Here is a 17,389-nt window from a genome sequence, read left to right as displayed (position 1 = left end):
GCATTCACTGCGTTTATATATGACCGAAACGCCGTATTTCATCTGCAATACACCACACAGGCGCATCGGATACCTCGACTCCGCCCAACTCCACCGAGTGGGGGAACATCTTTCGGGCAGTTGACAACGAGCGTCCCTTGTTTTGCTCCCTTCTATACGAGTCGCAACTTCTTCGCTCGCCTTTATACTTCGACTATGGCGTCGCTTCCCAATTTCGATGATTTGCCTTCCGTCAAGGGTATGCCTCCAGGCTGTGCCTGGGGTGTTTTTGACAAGAATGGCAAAAAGGATCTTCTGGGGACCCTAAATCTTCTTACCCCCGAAGTGATCAAGGCAGCAGCAGCAGAGGTCCGCCAAGGAGTGTCTATTTCGCTGAAGTCGGTTACTTCTCACGAATGAGACGAGACATGGCTAACCCGGGACAGTTGGCCTATTGGGAGCATCAAAGTCCCAGGCTTCTTTCGCAAGAGTCTATGTCATGATTTCATAAAACTTGAAGATCCAGCATCAGGCTGTCATTTCGGCTTCGACGATGAGGTAACCGATCATGCAATGTTGTGTCTCATCATAGTTGACCAGACCAGGTGGCATTCAATACCCAAGCCAGCAGCCAGTGGGATAGCTTCTGTGCGTTGAACAAAATCTCGACTCATTGCATGCTAATCTAACTAACCAAGGTCACTTCATGCACCTCTCTACCAATCTTACCTACAACGGAGCCAAACCAGCAATCGAATCCCTCCAAAATCCTGATCCAGCCCGGTTACTTCCAACACTAGACCGTAAGACAAACCCAACCCCGGCATTCCAATCACCAAATCAAATCCTCAACCTAACACAAAGCCAGACTGGCACAACCGTGGCTGTGTAACGGGTCGCGGCATATTGATCGACTTTAAACGTTACGCTTGCGCCAAACAAATATCCTATGGAACTTTCTCCAACTTCCATATCGGGCCTGCAGAGATTGAAGCAATAGCAGCCCACCAAAACGTGACCTTCCGCCCAGGGGATATTCTCCTCATTCGTTTTGGTGTGACAGAAGCCTTGGGTTCCATGACAGGCGAGCAACAAGCCACTGCGCTATCCAGTCACCGAATGTGCGGTCTAGAAGGCAACAAAGAGATGGCGCGGTGGTTATGGGATAATCATTTCGCAGCTGTAGCATCGGACAATATGGCGGTGGAAGCTATGCCTTCTAAAATTGACGGGGTTGATCAGGCGAGCCATGAGCTGATTTTGCACCAGTGGTGTTTGAGTTTGTTGGGTATTCCGCTTGGGGAGCTTTGGGACTTGAAGGCTCTCAGTGACGCTTGTGCTGCCAGTGGACAATATTCGTTTTTGCTGACCTCTGCGCCATTGAACGTTCCTGGTATTGTTGGGAGTCCGCCTAATGCGTTGGCTATTTTGTGATTCTTTTGAGGATTCTATGATGTTGATAGTCATCGCTTGTTCGAGGAGACTCGGTATTCAGTGACAACGTATTTTTCTCAAGTGATATAGAAGATTTCCGGCTCTGGTTCAACTTCGGCACAGGGGGTGTATGAATCTTATTCCTATTCTTCAATCTTTTCCCCATGAACTCATCCGGCTTGGATAAAATAGACTTGCATAGCTCTCTGGAGAACACCCGCTCACTTCGTACTGAATCCATTCCACGTTGCCAAAGCTTCCGTGCAACTCTGCCACCAACGCTGCATGCCACCAAGATAGATGAGTGGCTCACGGCGTTTACCGGGAATATTGGAGCCCATATACCAAGAAGCCGTCTTGGGATACAAAGTATGTTCACATACAGTAGCAACATGATCGCGCCACTGTTCAGCTGCCTGCTCTGTCGGCTCCACAGACTCCAGACTTTCCTTGTCCATTTTCGCAATGACCTTGCAAATCCAGTCAACTTCCATCTCGATAAAAGGGGGTCCATTGGCGAGAGAGGTGGGTGCCTGAGGTCCATAAACCATGAAGAAGTTGGGAACATCAGGAATCATCAGACCCAGGTGTGTTAAGACACCGTTGCGCCATTTTTCTTCCAGAGGCTGGCCATTTTTGTCGGTGATCCCCAGATCAAGGAGACTCCCAGTGACTGCATCATACCCCGTCGCACAGACTACGATGTCCAGGGCCTGGTGCCTTGTGGTTTTGCCATCGCTAGTCACCAAGCCATTCGAATCGAATTCCACGATAGGAAATTGCTTCAAGTTGTGCAGCGTGACATTGGGACGGTCAATCATCTCGTAGTAGTCCTGTTCAAGACTCGGCCGCTTCGTTCCAATCCACATATGCTGCTTCAACGGAGCAACCAATTCCATTTTCTCCCGATCTGTCATACGAGCCCGAATCTGCTGCACCCAGTAGTCGTAAAACATGGAATTGGCTTTCTCGTCCAGCAGGAAATCATAGTAGTTGGAAACGAGGAAGTTGTATCCACCTCGCGCCCACAACTCATCAAACAGCGTTTTCCGCTCTTCAGGAGTAGCCTGGTGAGCTGACTGAGGACGAGTGTTGTGAGGGAACCCACTAACGGACTTGTAGCAACGATCAAAGAGACCATCGTAATATCCTTTCATCATCTCCGCCTCTTCGGGGGAGATCTCACGCTGTCTCATCGGAATCGCAAAGCAGGGCGTACGGATGAACACGTCGAGTTGGCAATCCTTCTTGGCCAGATCCTGAACAATCTGAAGACCCGAGGCTCCATTGCCCACGATCCCAACCCGTTTCCCCGTCACATCGAGATTCTCAGGGTAGTCTGCAGCATGGATCAACGGCCCAGCATACGCATCGAGACCCTGGAATTGGGGAAAATGCTTTTTGTATGACGATCCGGTCGCAGCAATGAGAAACTTGCACGTAGCCCGCAGACCCGTATTGGTACCAATAGTCCATCGACCACTGTCCACATCATACTGCACACGAGTAACAATAGTATTGAAGTATGCATCCTTGTTCAACTCTAGAACAGAATCAACATGCTGGAAGTATTGGCGCAGCTCCTCATCGCCTGGGAAACGTTGTGACCAATTCCATCCTTTCCACACGGCGGGGATGTTGAATTGGTAGGAGGGCATTTCTGAGTCGACACGAGCACCGGGATAGCGGTTCCAATGCCAGACACCTCCAAAGGCCGATCCAGCCTCGATGAGTTTGACGGATAGGCCTTGTTCACGAAGTTTGTAGAGGGAATTGCACCCCCCGAAGCCACCTCCAATGACAATGGCGTCGGTTTCGATTGGTGTTCCTTGTTCCATCTTTCTCTTTGGGTTGATTATCAGAGATGAGGGAGGTTGCAAAATGCGAGTCAGGGTCAGGGTGGAAACTGGTCTCTTTTGGAGGAAGGTAAATGACCGAAGATGACAGGGACGGGTCCCATTTCGTCGACCATTTGGTCATCGGCCACTTGACTTCCGTGACACTGTTGATTGGGATATCGGATGTCGGATGTTAAAAAAGGAAAAAGGGGCTCATGGATGGGAAGTTATAGAACAAGAATGAGGAAGTTGACCGCGAGCCCTAAAAGACATCCACTGCCCCACATGTAGTCAACTCTTTCACTCTCTGATCTTCGATACAATATGATATGTATTTCGATACAATACCTCGGAAACTGTAGTATCCGTCCGGTTCTGATCACGGATGAAACGTTAGATGCTTTCCGACCCAGCCATCTCTTATACTCCTGGCGTGGTAGGGTTTGATCCATATTTCGTGCATCGCCTCAAAATGACTTGCCAAATAGAGGGAACTGCATTTATCACAGGTGGTGCTTCAGGTACGAGACACCTTCCATTTAATGGGCAGTCACTAACATATATCAACAGGAATTGGCAAAGCCACCGCCCTGGCCTTTGCAAAGAACGGCGTCAACGCATTGGCTCTAGTCGACCTGAACTTGTCTCTTCTCGAGAACACTCGTCAGGAGCTCCAAGATGCATATCCAGGAGTCCATGTTGAGATCTTCGATGTCAATGTCGCAAATGAAGCATCTGTTGACTCTGCTGTTCACAAGACTGTAGAAAGATTCGGTGGCATTGACATTGGAGTCAACTGTGCCGGTATTAGTGGAAACCCAACACCCACCGACCAGATGACACTGGAAGAGTGGAATAAGGTGATTGCAATTAATCAGACCGGGTTATGGCTCTGTCAAAGAGCTCTCATTCGGCAGATGCTCACTCAGGAGTAAGTGATCACGGAACCATGTAGTTCCTGTTCTAAATCAAGTGTTGTATAGCTCGCGTGGTATTCGCAACGGCCGTGGAGTGATTGTCAATGTTTCTTCCATGTTTGGAGTTGGTGGTCCACCAGGGCCATTTGCCATTCCGCATTACACTGCTGCGAAGCATGGTATGTTCTGAGATTCATGTTGCGCAGGATATGCGGCTAATCCAAATGACAGCGGTAGTCGGGTTGACCAAAATGGTTAGAGATCTGGAGGAATCGCATACAGGGATGCTAATTCTTATAATAGGATGCCAAAGCATATTCCCATCGGGGGATTCGCATCAACGCTATCTGTCCTGGGTAAGAATATCTGAAAAGACATGCCCTTGAACGTTGTTGACGAAGATCACTAGCTTTGTCAATACTCCTATCATCAAGGAGCAAATTGAATCTGGTTCAATGGATTCTCAATTTCAAATGACCCCTATTGGTCGTCCTGCGCAGGTTGAGGAAATTTCCGACGTCATGTTATTCCTCGCCTCGAATATGAGCAGTTACATGTGTGGAGCAGCATTGGTAGTCGACGGAGGATTCACAGTTTAAACATATGTGTATAGATTACTATCGCGGAACATATATTACATGTCAGACAAGCATAATATCGTAATCAGCCTCCTTTGCAAGCTCTTGCCAGTGAATATCGACGTGCGGACCAGCCGCTGTCCGTCGATCCCACAATACTTGAATGATCTCGCATAGCGAATTGATATTCTGTATACCGTGCCGACTTTTGCCATCAAAATAGACCAACATACGATCCTGTAAATCAGGTCGCTCGCAATCAGCTGCGACGACAAAGCTGCCCCAGTTGTAGGAACAACCACCATTACCGCGCGTGAGTGTGTCAACAGCTTCAAGGTCTTCAATCGCTTTCTCGATCAAGTCTTGAACTTCGCAGAGTGGTGCACGTCGCAAGGTGCGGCGGAAGTAAACAATCGTTGCATAATAAAAGGAGTTCAAGGCATGCTGGATGATCCTGGATTCGGGTGCATTGGGATTAGATAGAGATGGAAAGTTCAGGTAGAGTTGCATCTCAATCTGATCCAGCTCTTCAAGCGAGAGTCGAACCTTGGATTCGGCAAGGGCCGTGATCTGTGCGATAAATTGGACCAGTGGCGTGGTGATCCCATGTGAGCGCTCGAGATTGTGTCGGAATTCCGAAGGGCCATTGAGCAGAGACATCAATCTCTCGGACACAGGAAGGCTGCATAAGGACGAAAGGGACAGATAGCTTTGAAGCAACCTTGAAGCAATAGGAGTTCGTATCCAATCCCCATAAAATTCATTTTCCAACAGACCAAGACATCCGACAACATGTGTTCGCCACCGACTGCGTCGTCCAGACATGGCTTCAGATGTAATACAAGTGAGAACCGCAGCTAACGTGGTCTCATCAATACGCTGTGCCTGTTGCAGTTTCCTGCGCAAATGACGCAGAGCCAGCTGGTCATGATGCATAGCGAGAGAGTGATATCGCTGGTCATGGCGAATATGATACAGACTAAATGCGGAGGAGGCGCAGATAGCATGGAAGATGGAAAGGTGGATATTTGACTCCGCCGGGGAGGCATCGAGACCTTTCAAAGCCATTGGCATGAACACAGCTCTGCACGGATTGTCTGGTTTGTCGATGAGAAGCATATTGCCGCTGAGAAAAACAACCCAGTGGTGCAGTAGTTCTGTTTCTGGTCTTGGTAGGGCCAATGGATTCAACGATTTCTGCAAGGGGGCGAAATCATTCGCACTGATCTTTGATGGGGCCTTATTCGGAATAGTTGAATCCAACACCGGACTACTCACTCTGTGATGATTGACCAAGGTCTCAATCGAAGTGAGAGGTTCATCTCCGCCCTGGGCAACTGGGTCTGTGGTTGCGTCTGGTATTTCTCCCTCGGATGTCACAGATATTGTTGTGCTTGAGGAATTCCAATTCGCGCCCGAAGAACGCATGTTATTCTCCTCGGCAGCCAATGAAGCAGCGAGACGCAAGTCTGGTTTTGGCTGGTCTGTTTCTCTCTGTATGGATGACAGCGGTTGTGAAGCATCGCATACATCCGAGACGGAGAACACCGAGAAAGGCCCTCGCTGCTGGCCACGGCCGACGCCCGCACAGCTCTCCAGTTCATTTAAAAGTGCTGTCACAGCGACAGGTGACATCCCATTCCCCCCATCATGAGTCAAAGGCTTTACTTGCCGCCGATGGGAGCGACCGCCAGGGGTTGGGGACCACCCAAGCCGCAGGCCGTAGCCTCCACAATGGAGCCCGCTACGCTGACAGCGCCGACAATGGGGGTGTTCATCGCCGCACTTCACTCGTCGGTCCCGACAAGTCCAACATCCAGTGAAGGTCTTGGTGCGTGGCTTGGGAGTTTTCGCTTTCGCCTTTAGATTCGGCATTGCGGGAGATGTGAAGGCTCTGGGCTCTGCCGACCAGAATTCTTTCCCCACGTCGGCAATTACCGGTCTAAACGCCACATGCGGAATTTTATTCAGTTCACTTCCAGTAGAGTTGTTGAACTACGAATGATCTTGGGTTGAATGATTTATCTAATGTTTATAACTTGGTGAGTGGCAGGGTATATCACATCCTGGCCGTTGTAACGTTATATTGCACCCAACATGGCCATGGTAACCAGGAAATCATAGATCTGGCAGTAGAATACGGTTCGATGGGCTGTATAGAAACCTCGCTGCTTCTGTCGTAGAATTTGAGGGCCTGAGATATGATGTCTGTTCCTGTTATATATTATTCCGGAGTATCCACTCCTATACTCAGCTGGAAATAGACAGTTGAGACAGAAGCCTGCCCCCAATTCTGTTGCTCTCTGGCCAGATCAAACATCGCAGTTCAAGATGGAAAGGGAATACCATTCCCAAGTATACAAAGCAACAGGTTGTCATTTGTTTCAATATTTCTCGAACAGGAATCATTCGATCTTTCATTCGGGAACGGCATGCCGGTCCTTGTAGTCCCAAATGACCCACCAACGAGCTATCCACTGGGCTGGATTCCAGGCAGGATCTAAAGCCGAGATCCCTGCTCGTTGATCCGGGTAAAGATAGACCAGAATAGTCCGAAATGGCAATCTTCGGGCGTAAAGCACATCCTATTCTTAGCAAAGTCCGAGCATAGGCCGATTCTCTGATGTGCCCTAATACCATGAAGCAGCCTTCCAGACCCTGGGTAGGAAGGAGCTGTACCGAAGTTATAGTGATTTGTTAAATTAATGCTCATGCATTTCATGAAGCCAACATGGTATAGTTCAAGACTGACGACCAACTGAAATTGCCCATTCGGAGATGAGAAGCAGACGTCCTGTCACATAGACAAAGATGGTATATCTTTACCCACAGTCAGGCACTCTGGATCTCAGTCACCAATCCAGGGTTATGTTCTCAAGGATCTTGAGCAATAGCAGATGATCAATCGCTCTTCTGGGAGAACACGCGTCCCTTGACCCTTGAGTGGAATGAAAGCAGATTCGCCAAGCTTTGATATTCACGACGTAGAGATGCAGAGACCGAAATAGTAATCTGACTGATAGGCCAAAGGCACAGGGAGTCGGTCGTCTCGCTTAGCAGCTTTGAGGTCTCAGCGTGAGACACGTCGTCATGTAGTATAGTTCAATAGCTCAAGGCTGTGCAAGCGATGTGGTCCGTGAATGATAGGCCTTGATAATGATTTGTTCATGTAAATCAAACTCCATCACAGTTTCTGTATGGCAGTGTGAAGTGGGAACTATCAATCTCAGGTCAAAGGAATATAAAGTCGCTAGAGCTCCCACCGTGATCATACTAACCAAGCCACCTCATTCAGCTTGTCAGAAGTCCTAATACTTCAGTCCACTCGTTCATTTCATCACCATGTCTGTAACAACCTCCACCACATCTTCTGCATCAGCCACCTCCAGCTGCACTGCCAAGCTGTACGACATCCCAACCCACGATGCAGCCTGTGCAATGCCCATGCAGAGCAACAATTCCGCTATCATGAGCAGCTGCTGCTCCAACGCATCTGTCGTGGAATATGACGGCTGCGACTACTACTGTCTGGCTCAAGGACAGAGTGTTGGAACCCTAGCCGAATGCCTCATCAAAGCCTCCGAAGCTGGCGAGGTGTGGTGCAACACCAATGCGAATGCCACGGCGACTGCGACAGCCACTGCTACCGGTACTGGAGTAGTGACTCAGGGTGTCTCGACTACTGGCGCAGATTCTACTAGCTCGAGCACTTCGACTGGTTCGACTGCCACTTCGACGGCCAATGCGGCTGCTGGTGTGGTTTCTCGGCCACTGTCAAAGTCTGCTATTGGGATGGTTGGAATTCTTCTGCTTGGATCCGTGGCAGGTCTCTTCTCTTGAGACATGTCAGAGAATGACACTGCCCAAAAGATGCCAGAGGAACTGGAAGGGGTCTAAAGAAGGATTGTTAGATATACTAGGCACAGGGTTGCTTCATTGGGGATATCATATATCAATGAGTGTTCATCAGAGCTACTTTCAACACTTGCGCTGCAGCTCATTCCATAGCGAAACGCCAGTATAATCCATCAACCGTTTTTTTGGACCGAAATGCATATTAGGAAGTGAGAAATTGTCTATTGGAAGTCACGAGCAGCATTAACACGTTACTGACAGACACATAAGCGCCATAGCCAATGAATCGTAGGTATGCAAGAGACTTTTCTATGTACACAGAAAAAATACAAAGTACAAACCCAGTTGCACACCCCATTCCCAACCCACGCATAAATGCGAAATATGGATGCTTTGAGCGCCGGAGTGAAGAGATCGGGAAAGAAAAGAAAATGGTTGTAATACATCGCAGTGGAAGGACAGAGTTTGGTAGCTAATCGTCAACCGCCAATGTCGTTGATGGATGGCGGAGAGGGTATGGAGATTCGTTGAACCGAAGACCGGAGAATCGAGAAGTCGAAAGGATAAAACTGGTCATGCCAGCAATCTAGAAGAAGGCCCGTCGCGTAACCTAGAAGTTGGTTAGAGAATGTCGCATGTCGCATGAAACGGTAGAGTGATACATACAGTCCAGGCGCCAGCAATGCTAGCCACGATGCCGCCAGAGATCATCATAGGCTTGACACCGCGTGTGCTCTTAAAGACCATTCCGCTCAGTGCACCAGCAATAATGCTGTTGGAAGCATCGTGCTTGCCGCGTACATATCCAAGACCAGAGTTAAGACCGTTGTAAACCATAGCCACAACACCGGCAGAGTTCCCCAGGAACGGACCGCGGCGGGTGACGGAGTTAAGGACACCGTTCAGACGAATCTTCGGTGGTGCCGTGGAGGGTGTCTTATTCAATCCTTCTGCCAATCCCCATGCGCCTCCAGCAGTGAGTGCAACGAGATAAGTAGTGCCGGCACCATAACAAAGGTCGTCTGACCATCCACGGGATGGCAACACTGATCGGGAGCCGGGGAGTTCATCGAGGGCGGAGTCTTCGAGGGAGAGATAGTCGAGGGTGTCCTGGTTCAAACCAGCAAGAGGGTGAAGGCGAGAAGGATCGGGGATTGCGACCTCGGAGAGGAAGGATGTGGCGTCTTGCGAAGCATCGTAGGCTTCAGGCTGCTTCTGCTTGCGACCGCCAAGGGAGTCCCAGATGGACATCGTGAGGGAGGTATAGATGAATTAGGGGGATAAAGGTTAGAGAACGGAAGGGATAAGAGAAAGAGAGGTGATGACCCTGTGTTCGCAGCTCCACTGGCCATCGGAGCCAGCAAAAACTTCGGTCCCGTGACTCAGGTCACGTGGATGGCGGTTGGCCGGAGAGCGCTAGTACCGATATGGAAGTTCACTGATTAGAGCCTCAGGCATCGCGGGGAGCATCGAAGAAAATTAATATCTCTTGACCATAAGCCATGATCCCAGAGTCAAGACCCGGGGAATGTGGCATCGACCTGGTTATGGCAGCTGAGATATCCCGTCTACAAGGCGCGTCCATTGATATGGACGCCATTGCACAGAATGCTCAATTTTTGTCGGAGAAAACCCTCCGAGAGATCGCCAAAGGTCCATTGGTGAAATTCACACTGACATGCCAAGAGACCGAGTAAGTGATGTGCAAGCGGACAAGCAAAACATGATCTGACAATTTGATTTCTAGTCAGGTGAATCGGGTGTGGCAGTCCTTGCTTCAGACATTGTCCAGTCCTTCTTTGTCACCACCCCATTCAGCAGAGGCTTACAATGCGGGCTCTGCCTTCATTGATGCTGCCACAAACTCCAAATGTGAGGCAACTAAGCAATTGGCTCTTTCAGTGGAGCTCTGGTTGTCAATCTTCGATATCTGCTTGACTCGCTATGAAGATGCCAAGCCAAAGCATATCAAGCAGTTATTGGGCTCAATCACGACTATTTTAGCTAAACGCCATCAAGGAGAGCCACGGCAAGTCATTCAATTGGCAATCATTGAAGCGATCATTCCTAGTATCGTGCTTGGGGAGCCCCAATCATGCCTCAAGGGCAGCTTAGTCTTTCTCGAGATGTTCATTCGCAAGGGCGCTTTCTTGCCGTCCGAGTTCATCTCTTCCGTTCGAAGTTGGTTAGAGAAGAACCCAGAAAAGTGGACTACTGTTTTTGCCGAGCATCGTGAAGCTCTGCAAGATCAACCTGGCTCGTCAGAAATGTCCGATGAATTAGCAGCCAGAATATTCGTGCTGGGGCTGTTGACTCAGACAAACAACAGAACCATGGCAGCGTCAGCCGGTAATCTAATTTCCGTCTTGATACAGAAGATGAAACCCGAAACATCGGCCCAAAAGCTATCTGATATCTGGGTGGCCCCTGTAAGAAGGATGATCTTGCAAAGCGAGGAAAGCCTGGAAGACCTATCAAATAGGCTATTGCAGCCATTGTTTACCATAGACCCCAGCGGTTTTAGGACTTTTCTTGAGACCTTGCCTGTCCAGAGTCTCCTCAGAGGTGATATGAGTGATGAATCTGAAGCAGAGTATATGCTCTTGTTCGCTGCTCTACAAGTTGGCAAAAAGGTTAATTTGGTCCACGAGGATTGTGAGTGAATCGGTGGAAATGAAATAGAGTCAAAAGCATGCTAATCCTTCTCAGACATCCTCAATGCCAGTAAAGCAAAGATCAACCAGAGTGATCTTTTACTTTTGAAGAGCGAAGTCATTGGTAATTTCCTTCTTCACCGCGAAGCGAATATCCGCATCGCCGCTCTATCCTTGCTCATCACAGCCTTCTCCACACTCAAGCCATTTACTGTCGGAGCAACCAAGGCCATACTGCGAGGCTTGCCCTCAATGCATGCCGAATCAGACGCCTATACCCGAGGTGAAATTCTCAGCCTGACACGAAGATTTATTCTTCGCCTCAAGGGAGGGATCGTGAAGGATGAAGACGTTATTTCGAATACCGAGAGCACAGCAAACAAAACTACTACCGGACAGGTGAAGAATGAGAGTGAAACCAAAGAATTCTTAATGGAATACATTCAGTTCTTGGGAAGTGATTTGCGTTTGAATGCGTCATATCCTCGCCATATCACAGCCTTGAAGGCCCTGAAGCTTTTACTGGACTCGGGCCTTGATCCACGCACGGAGGCGAAGCCGCAAAAGTCTGAAGTTGAAAACGTATGGAAGGTACAGGTGGAAGTCTTTGATACGCACTTACTTCGGCTGTTGATTGATCTTCTTATGGATCCGTTTGAAGAAGTACGCCAGACTTCTCTTTCGATCCTCAGTCTTTGTCCTCGGGAAATTCTATTGAATGGAATGGACACCAACGCTCAAGATTACACCGTAGCAATGAGGCTGACAGATGCTGTTGCCCGAGCAGAGAGCCTTGCAAGCAATACTAGCAGAGCCGATCATGCAGATACTGTTGCACGTTTATACCATATCATCTTTGCTGCGGCACTTCCGGGAAACTCTGGCAAGGCGGCTACAAACTGGTGGTCTACCAAGGCTTCTGTGGTTGATGCGCTTTTGACCAAGCTCGAGGAGCGCTTGTCGAGCACAAATGGCCTTTTCAATTCTGGAATTCGTGAAGCTCCTCTTCACGGCTATACATCTGGTCTGAGACTCATCGTTCTTATGCCAAACTTCCACACTCTGATCTCAGACGAGTCAGGATCTGCCGCTTGGAAGTCGGTTCATGAACGAATTGTTTCAATCTGTGATAGAATCTGGTTGGAAGCAAAGCCTGTACTGTGCATCGATTCTCCCGAGGGTCATTCGGATGAGCCAACTGAAGAACTCAATGTCGGCCCCAAGGATGTTCTCTCCTACTCTTGGAGATCCCTTCGTGAATCGACCCTTCTCCTCCACGCCACATTAGTCAATACTAGCTATGGACCTAGCGGAGATGACGGACTCAAGCGCGCAGATTTTGCAAAGATCGGAGGTGCGAGCTTCACACAACTGGCTGAGCTCCGCCACAGAGGTGCATTTTCAAACGTGTCACAGACATTTGCCACATGTTGTCAGAGATGCAGCTCCGCGAAAGATCCGTCAATTCGAGAGCTTCCTCGGAGTTGGTACCAAGAGGCTAAATCGACCATCTTCGATTCTGCATCGAAACTTACTCGCCGGTCTGCTGGATTGCCTGCACTCGTGACGGGAATTGTTGCTTCGGATCCCGGAACCCCATTCTTCAAGGAAGCTTTAGAAGAGCTCCATAGAATTTCATACCTCCCTGTGCAGTACGACAAGGAAAGACAGTACTTGGAACTCCCCCAAGTTCATGCAATGAACTGTCTGAAGGATATCTTTACAAACGCGAAGCTTGGTCCGTACACAGAGCCTTTTATCATGAAGGCATTGACGCTGTCTGCCGAACGTCTGGGATCACCAATCTGGGCACTTCGAAATTCGGGTTTGATGCTCTTCCGTGCCCTGCTTACAAAAATGTGTCGCGCTATCCCCGGTGCTGGGCCTGGATTTGGAGGCAGCTCTGGATCGGAACCTGGATCTAGAATTGCATTCCCTAAGTACCCAGGCCTATTGGAATTGCTCTCTGGTCTTCTCACGACCACACAAGGAGAAGCAGCGGAGGGCACTGAAATCATCACCGAACGGGTGTTCCCTGCACTTGAACTGGTTGGTGATAAGGTTCCCAGCAATGATGGCACTGATGAGATGCTGCGTGACTTGGTCATTGCACACCTGAGCAGCCCTGTTTGGGGAGTCAGAGAGCACGCAGCTCGTGTATATGCTTCGCTCCTTTCACGTACAAACATCCCCCAAACTTTGCGTGAGCTTGTTGCTCTTCCATCCAACATCACTGAGAATTATGTGCACGGAGTTGCTATGTGTGTGCGGTATGCTCTTCGCCGATATGCAGCTAGTACCGATGCCTTCTGGACTTGTATGTATAACCCAATTCTCTCGATGACAGGGCGCTAATAATTCTCAGCAAACCTTGATGGACTTCTCTCTACTCTGCGCACTGTGCTGAAAGCGCTATTCCATGTTGGAAAGTCACCGACCGTGGCAGCAGAGCTCGTTGAGATATTAGTGGAAACTTTGGGGCGGGCTATCGAAGGCCACAGCGAGGGTAAGTCAAGTTTAAAAACTGTTGAGCAAGTTCTATAATAACATGATAACAGCCATGGTTATTCCTTTCATCAACGAAATGTATGAAGCTCACGATCTCGATGGAATTTTGACGTTTGTCTTCGATGCTTCTCAGTCAGGGTGGAATCTGGCCAGTGCTACTCGATCATCCGCTCTTCTCAGAAGAGCACTAGCTTGGTGCACAACGATGAAGCTCCTTGTTTCGGGGCAGACACAAGAGCTTCTAGTATTCTTCAACGGAGTGTCGCAGTTTGATTCCGATGCTGTTCGCTGGATTACCGAAAGACTCAATGAACAGATTGTCACAGATGAAAGGTATCAAAAGCCCTTGGCTGACCTGTATACTTCGGTGGTTCTTGGCGATAGCCCGCCATATGTGCGGACAATGGCCGCATCTAATTTAGCCTCAATCTTGGAGAAGACAATGGCTTCCCAGTTTGATGATGTTTCTCGGCTTGATCTTCCTTGGGAGGCTATCGCGAACGAGTTCCGCCCTGAGACAGATATTGAGACCTGGAATCGCGAAGCAACAGACGCCGAGCTTCGGCTTCGAGGTTGCCTGCTGGCTATTCGATTGGCCTTTGATCGAGAAAGTGCCTCCGTCTCCTTCGAGAAGGACATTCACAATTGGACTGTCAAACTGTGTTCTGCCTTAAGTGAAGAGACTGTAAGTTCCGGCTTTGAGCTTTTGTTCAATGTCGAAATATTCTTGACCACTGCTAATTATCAACTTGCTTGCAGGAATTTACCACTCGTTTTGCAGCAGTCGCCTCTGTTGGCAGTTTTGCACGGGCTCTCCGCCCTTCAGGTGCCAAGCCTCGCGTTGACCCAGTGTTATTGAACACCTATCTAGTTCTATATGACATGCTCAATGACGATGACGAGGAGCTGCGTGACATGTCTGCGTCGACTGCCTCTTGGGTGTTATCTCACTCTTTTGTCTCCCCTGATGCCGATGTTACTCTGGCACCTTTGAACGCGAGTGCGCTTCTTGCACAGTTCATCGTCGCGAGCTATTCGGACTCTACACTGCTGGGACAGCAGGTTCTTCTTTATCTGACAGGGCAACAGCCCCGACTCAGCGCATCTGACAACAAAACCCGCCTCGCCCCAGTGGCCAACTTGCTTGCCGAGTATCGACAGGAAAGTACTGTTCTCTTTGTGGAAGAAAAGCAGAACCTATTTATTGATGAGATACGCGAAGCTGAGGTCTGGTCTCAGGGTCTGACTCACTTGCAGCAGTCGGCGTTCCAGAGGACTTCATTGCAACAGATCTCGATATGGGCTTCCGAGGGTTTGACATACATGGCCAGTCTTCTCAAGGAGAAAGATGGTCAAGATGGACTAATGGGTTGGGTTTCAACCCCCGAGGCCTTTACTCTTGGGTATCGAGTTATTGCGATTGCTTCAGCTCTGACATCTCCGGACTTCTCGGGGCCACAGGGTATGGTTGATCCTAAAGAAATCACTCATTCTCTGGTGTTGCTTCTCACTGCGGGTCGAGCGGCATCTGTGCATGGAGACTGGCTGTCAAGAATCCAGCGTAGCCTACCGAATATTTCATAGATCGAACCGAATATCAGAATCCCAATTCATGTCTAGTCTGCTCCTTCCCTTTTCATCTTTTCTCGCCTCAACTCTTGTGCACGTTGACAACTTCCCTCTGCTTCTCTCTTTCTCCCTCCATAGCAGCTCTTTCTTGGCTCTTTCGACAATGCAGACCAACGCTTTGATCGCAATTTTGCTTACTGTTGGGCTCCTTGCCCCGGGTCTCGCCTGTTTGGCCTGGCTTTGGTACGCCAGGCACGTGAGAAAGGGACTGGCAGAAGGGCAGTGGATAGCCAGAATCAATCGGGATCGGGCTGAACACAACGATGCCGAGCGAGGTCATCTCAGAGGTCCTGTATGGGTCCCGAAGTATGTCAACGCAGGGTGGTGTCGCCCCAAAGCTTCCGACTCCATTCCACTGCGCTCCCCAGAGTACGTTTACCATCCGGGTCAACACAAAGGTCGCCCACATTCTGACCAACATCTCGAAGGCCCCAACCGAATCGTACCTAATTCTTCCCCAAATCCCTCCAAGAAGCCGGCCCAGAAACCCGCGAACCCACTATCAAAGAGACAACTAAAACGGCAGCGAGCCCAGGAGAAGAAGAAGAAGAAGAAGAAGAAGAAGCAGCAGCAAGATAATCAACCTCAGTCGAACAGTAAAAGCCACAAGGGCAAGGGGTCACAACATGGCCAAGAGAATCAACCTGGCGGTTGGGATACGCAGCCAGAAAATAGCAATTGGGACGATAGACAACACCAAAAGAACCAGGACAGCGGACATGAGTCTCAGCGAGATCAAGACAAAAAGACTCAAGATTGGGGCAACAACAACAGTAACAACAACCAAGGAAGTGCTTGGGGCAATGAACATGACAAGAATCACAATTCTCAGGATGAAGGCTGGGCAAATCAAAACAATGGAAAAAAATGCAGCAACCGCCAGCGCAACAGGAACAAGAAGAATGGCAATGGCCATCACTCTGATCGGAGCTATCACAATGGCTCTGTGAACAACTCTCACAGACAGCAGACCTCAAGCTGGGTACAAGCACAGCCAGAGCCCAACAACCAAGAGCATCATACTGGCCACTCAAATCACCATAATTCTGGGTGGTCGAATGACGGTGCCGATCATGGAAACCATCAGGGAAATGACGGTGGAAATAGTGAAGGATGGGGCAATGGCAATGGCAACGGCCATCACAGGAGCAGATCTCAACCCCGAAGCGCAATCAATCGATCGAACGACAACTGGCAGAATCATCACTCGAACAAGAACAAGAACCGAGGCTCTCAACGGACAGCATGGGGCCAATCAAGTCATGGCAACGACTGGGACAACCACGAGAATGAGCCCAAGCAAAACAATGGGGCCTGGAGCGACAAACATACCGCAGATGAATGGGAAAGGAACTCTCACAACAATCACAATGGGGCATGGAGTGAAGATGACAATCGACAAAACAGAGACAGGAATCGCAGTGATCGCCGTGGACGAGAACAAAACCGAAAGGATGACAACACAGCCTGGTAGCTATCAGGATTCAAGCGAAGCAAGCGTTATTCACCGAATCTTGACGACCAAGCAACCATCCTCGACGATGGGATGACTTGTGGGTGTTGAGGTATGGGAATACGGATAAGACAGATTCATATGATATTTCCAAAAGTTCTATGCTATTAGCCCTATCTCGTCGGCTATGTCGTCGGGGGCTGTGACAGATTTCATACTGGTTTACCCTAAATCAATAGACGAGTTCGTTCTTACATGGCTTCGAGTAGGTTCGACAAAAGGCAAAGCAGTATGTATTTGGCATGATAAATCACAACGCCAATAAGACCAACCGTCTAATATAAAAAAGGGAACTATTTCAAGTCCCAAGATCTAGACGCAGAATGCAGACAAACGCCTTTAGCCAGAACAGCCAGTATGTGCAATCCCCAAAATGAGACCAGATCTATAATAACGTAAAACAAATATGTCGACAGCGAAAACGCGAAATGTGCAGAACCCGAGCGGTCCATGCTCGAAGATCGAAAGGGGTGAAGGAGGGTCG

General features: G+C 49.1%; 8 protein-coding genes across 8 annotated transcripts; 5 read left to right on the top strand and 3 right to left on the bottom strand.

Moving 5' to 3' along the window:
* Positions 1-195: 195 nt before the first annotated feature.
* N7511_011445 (uncharacterized protein) lies at positions 196-1,413 on the top strand (the record flags this gene model as incomplete). Its single annotated transcript, XM_057133822.1, has 5 exons — positions 196-377; positions 426-537; positions 585-627; positions 678-782; positions 848-1,413. 5 exons carry the CDS (start codon positions 196-198, stop codon positions 1,411-1,413), a joined length of 1,008 nt encoding a protein of 335 aa, XP_056978492.1.
* Positions 1,414-1,634: 221 nt separating this feature from the next.
* Positions 1,635-3,251, bottom strand: N7511_011444 (flavin-containing monooxygenase; the record flags this gene model as incomplete). Its single annotated transcript, XM_057133821.1, has 1 exon — positions 1,635-3,251. The coding sequence occupies one exon, from the start codon at positions 3,249-3,251 to the stop codon at positions 1,635-1,637; it is 1,617 nt and encodes a 538-aa protein (XP_056978491.1).
* Positions 3,252-3,723: 472 nt separating this feature from the next.
* N7511_011443 (SDR family NAD(P)-dependent oxidoreductase) lies at positions 3,724-4,767 on the top strand (the record flags this gene model as incomplete). Its single annotated transcript, XM_057133820.1, has 6 exons — positions 3,724-3,772; positions 3,822-4,182; positions 4,235-4,347; positions 4,400-4,422; positions 4,472-4,524; positions 4,578-4,767. The coding sequence occupies 6 exons, from the start codon at positions 3,724-3,726 to the stop codon at positions 4,765-4,767; spliced, it is 789 nt and encodes a 262-aa protein (XP_056978490.1).
* Positions 4,768-4,809: 42 nt separating this feature from the next.
* On the bottom strand, positions 4,810-6,621 carry N7511_011442 (Zn(II)2Cys6 transcription factor; the record flags this gene model as incomplete). The annotated part of the gene is made up of 1 exon (XM_057133819.1): positions 4,810-6,621. One exon carries the CDS (start codon positions 6,619-6,621, stop codon positions 4,810-4,812), a length of 1,812 nt encoding a protein of 603 aa, XP_056978489.1.
* A 1,467-nt stretch (positions 6,622-8,088) lies between these two features.
* N7511_011441 (uncharacterized protein) lies at positions 8,089-8,586 on the top strand (the record flags this gene model as incomplete). Its single annotated transcript, XM_057133818.1, has 1 exon — positions 8,089-8,586. One exon carries the CDS (start codon positions 8,089-8,091, stop codon positions 8,584-8,586), a length of 498 nt encoding a protein of 165 aa, XP_056978488.1.
* Positions 8,587-9,187: 601 nt separating this feature from the next.
* N7511_011440 (protein transporter TIM23) lies at positions 9,188-9,852 on the bottom strand (the record flags this gene model as incomplete). Its single annotated transcript, XM_057133817.1, has 2 exons — positions 9,188-9,211; positions 9,268-9,852. The coding sequence occupies 2 exons, from the start codon at positions 9,850-9,852 to the stop codon at positions 9,188-9,190; spliced, it is 609 nt and encodes a 202-aa protein (XP_056978487.1).
* Positions 9,853-10,103: 251 nt separating this feature from the next.
* On the top strand, positions 10,104-15,347 carry N7511_011439 (uncharacterized protein; the record flags this gene model as incomplete). Its single annotated transcript, XM_057133816.1, has 6 exons — positions 10,104-10,294; positions 10,349-11,256; positions 11,311-13,572; positions 13,621-13,761; positions 13,814-14,448; positions 14,523-15,347. 6 exons carry the CDS (start codon positions 10,104-10,106, stop codon positions 15,345-15,347), a joined length of 4,962 nt encoding a protein of 1,653 aa, XP_056978486.1.
* A 148-nt stretch (positions 15,348-15,495) lies between these two features.
* On the top strand, positions 15,496-16,866 carry N7511_011438 (uncharacterized protein; the record flags this gene model as incomplete). Its single annotated transcript, XM_057133815.1, has 1 exon — positions 15,496-16,866. One exon carries the CDS (start codon positions 15,496-15,498, stop codon positions 16,864-16,866), a length of 1,371 nt encoding a protein of 456 aa, XP_056978485.1.
* Positions 16,867-17,389: the final 523 nt, after the last annotated feature.

The sequence above is a fragment of the Penicillium nucicola genome (assembly GCF_028828085.1).
Source record: "Penicillium nucicola strain IBT 29836 chromosome Unknown utg000014l, whole genome shotgun sequence".
Lineage (NCBI taxonomy): Eukaryota > Fungi > Ascomycota > Eurotiomycetes > Eurotiales > Aspergillaceae > Penicillium > Penicillium nucicola.
This window is presented reverse-complemented; position numbering and strand designations above follow the sequence as displayed.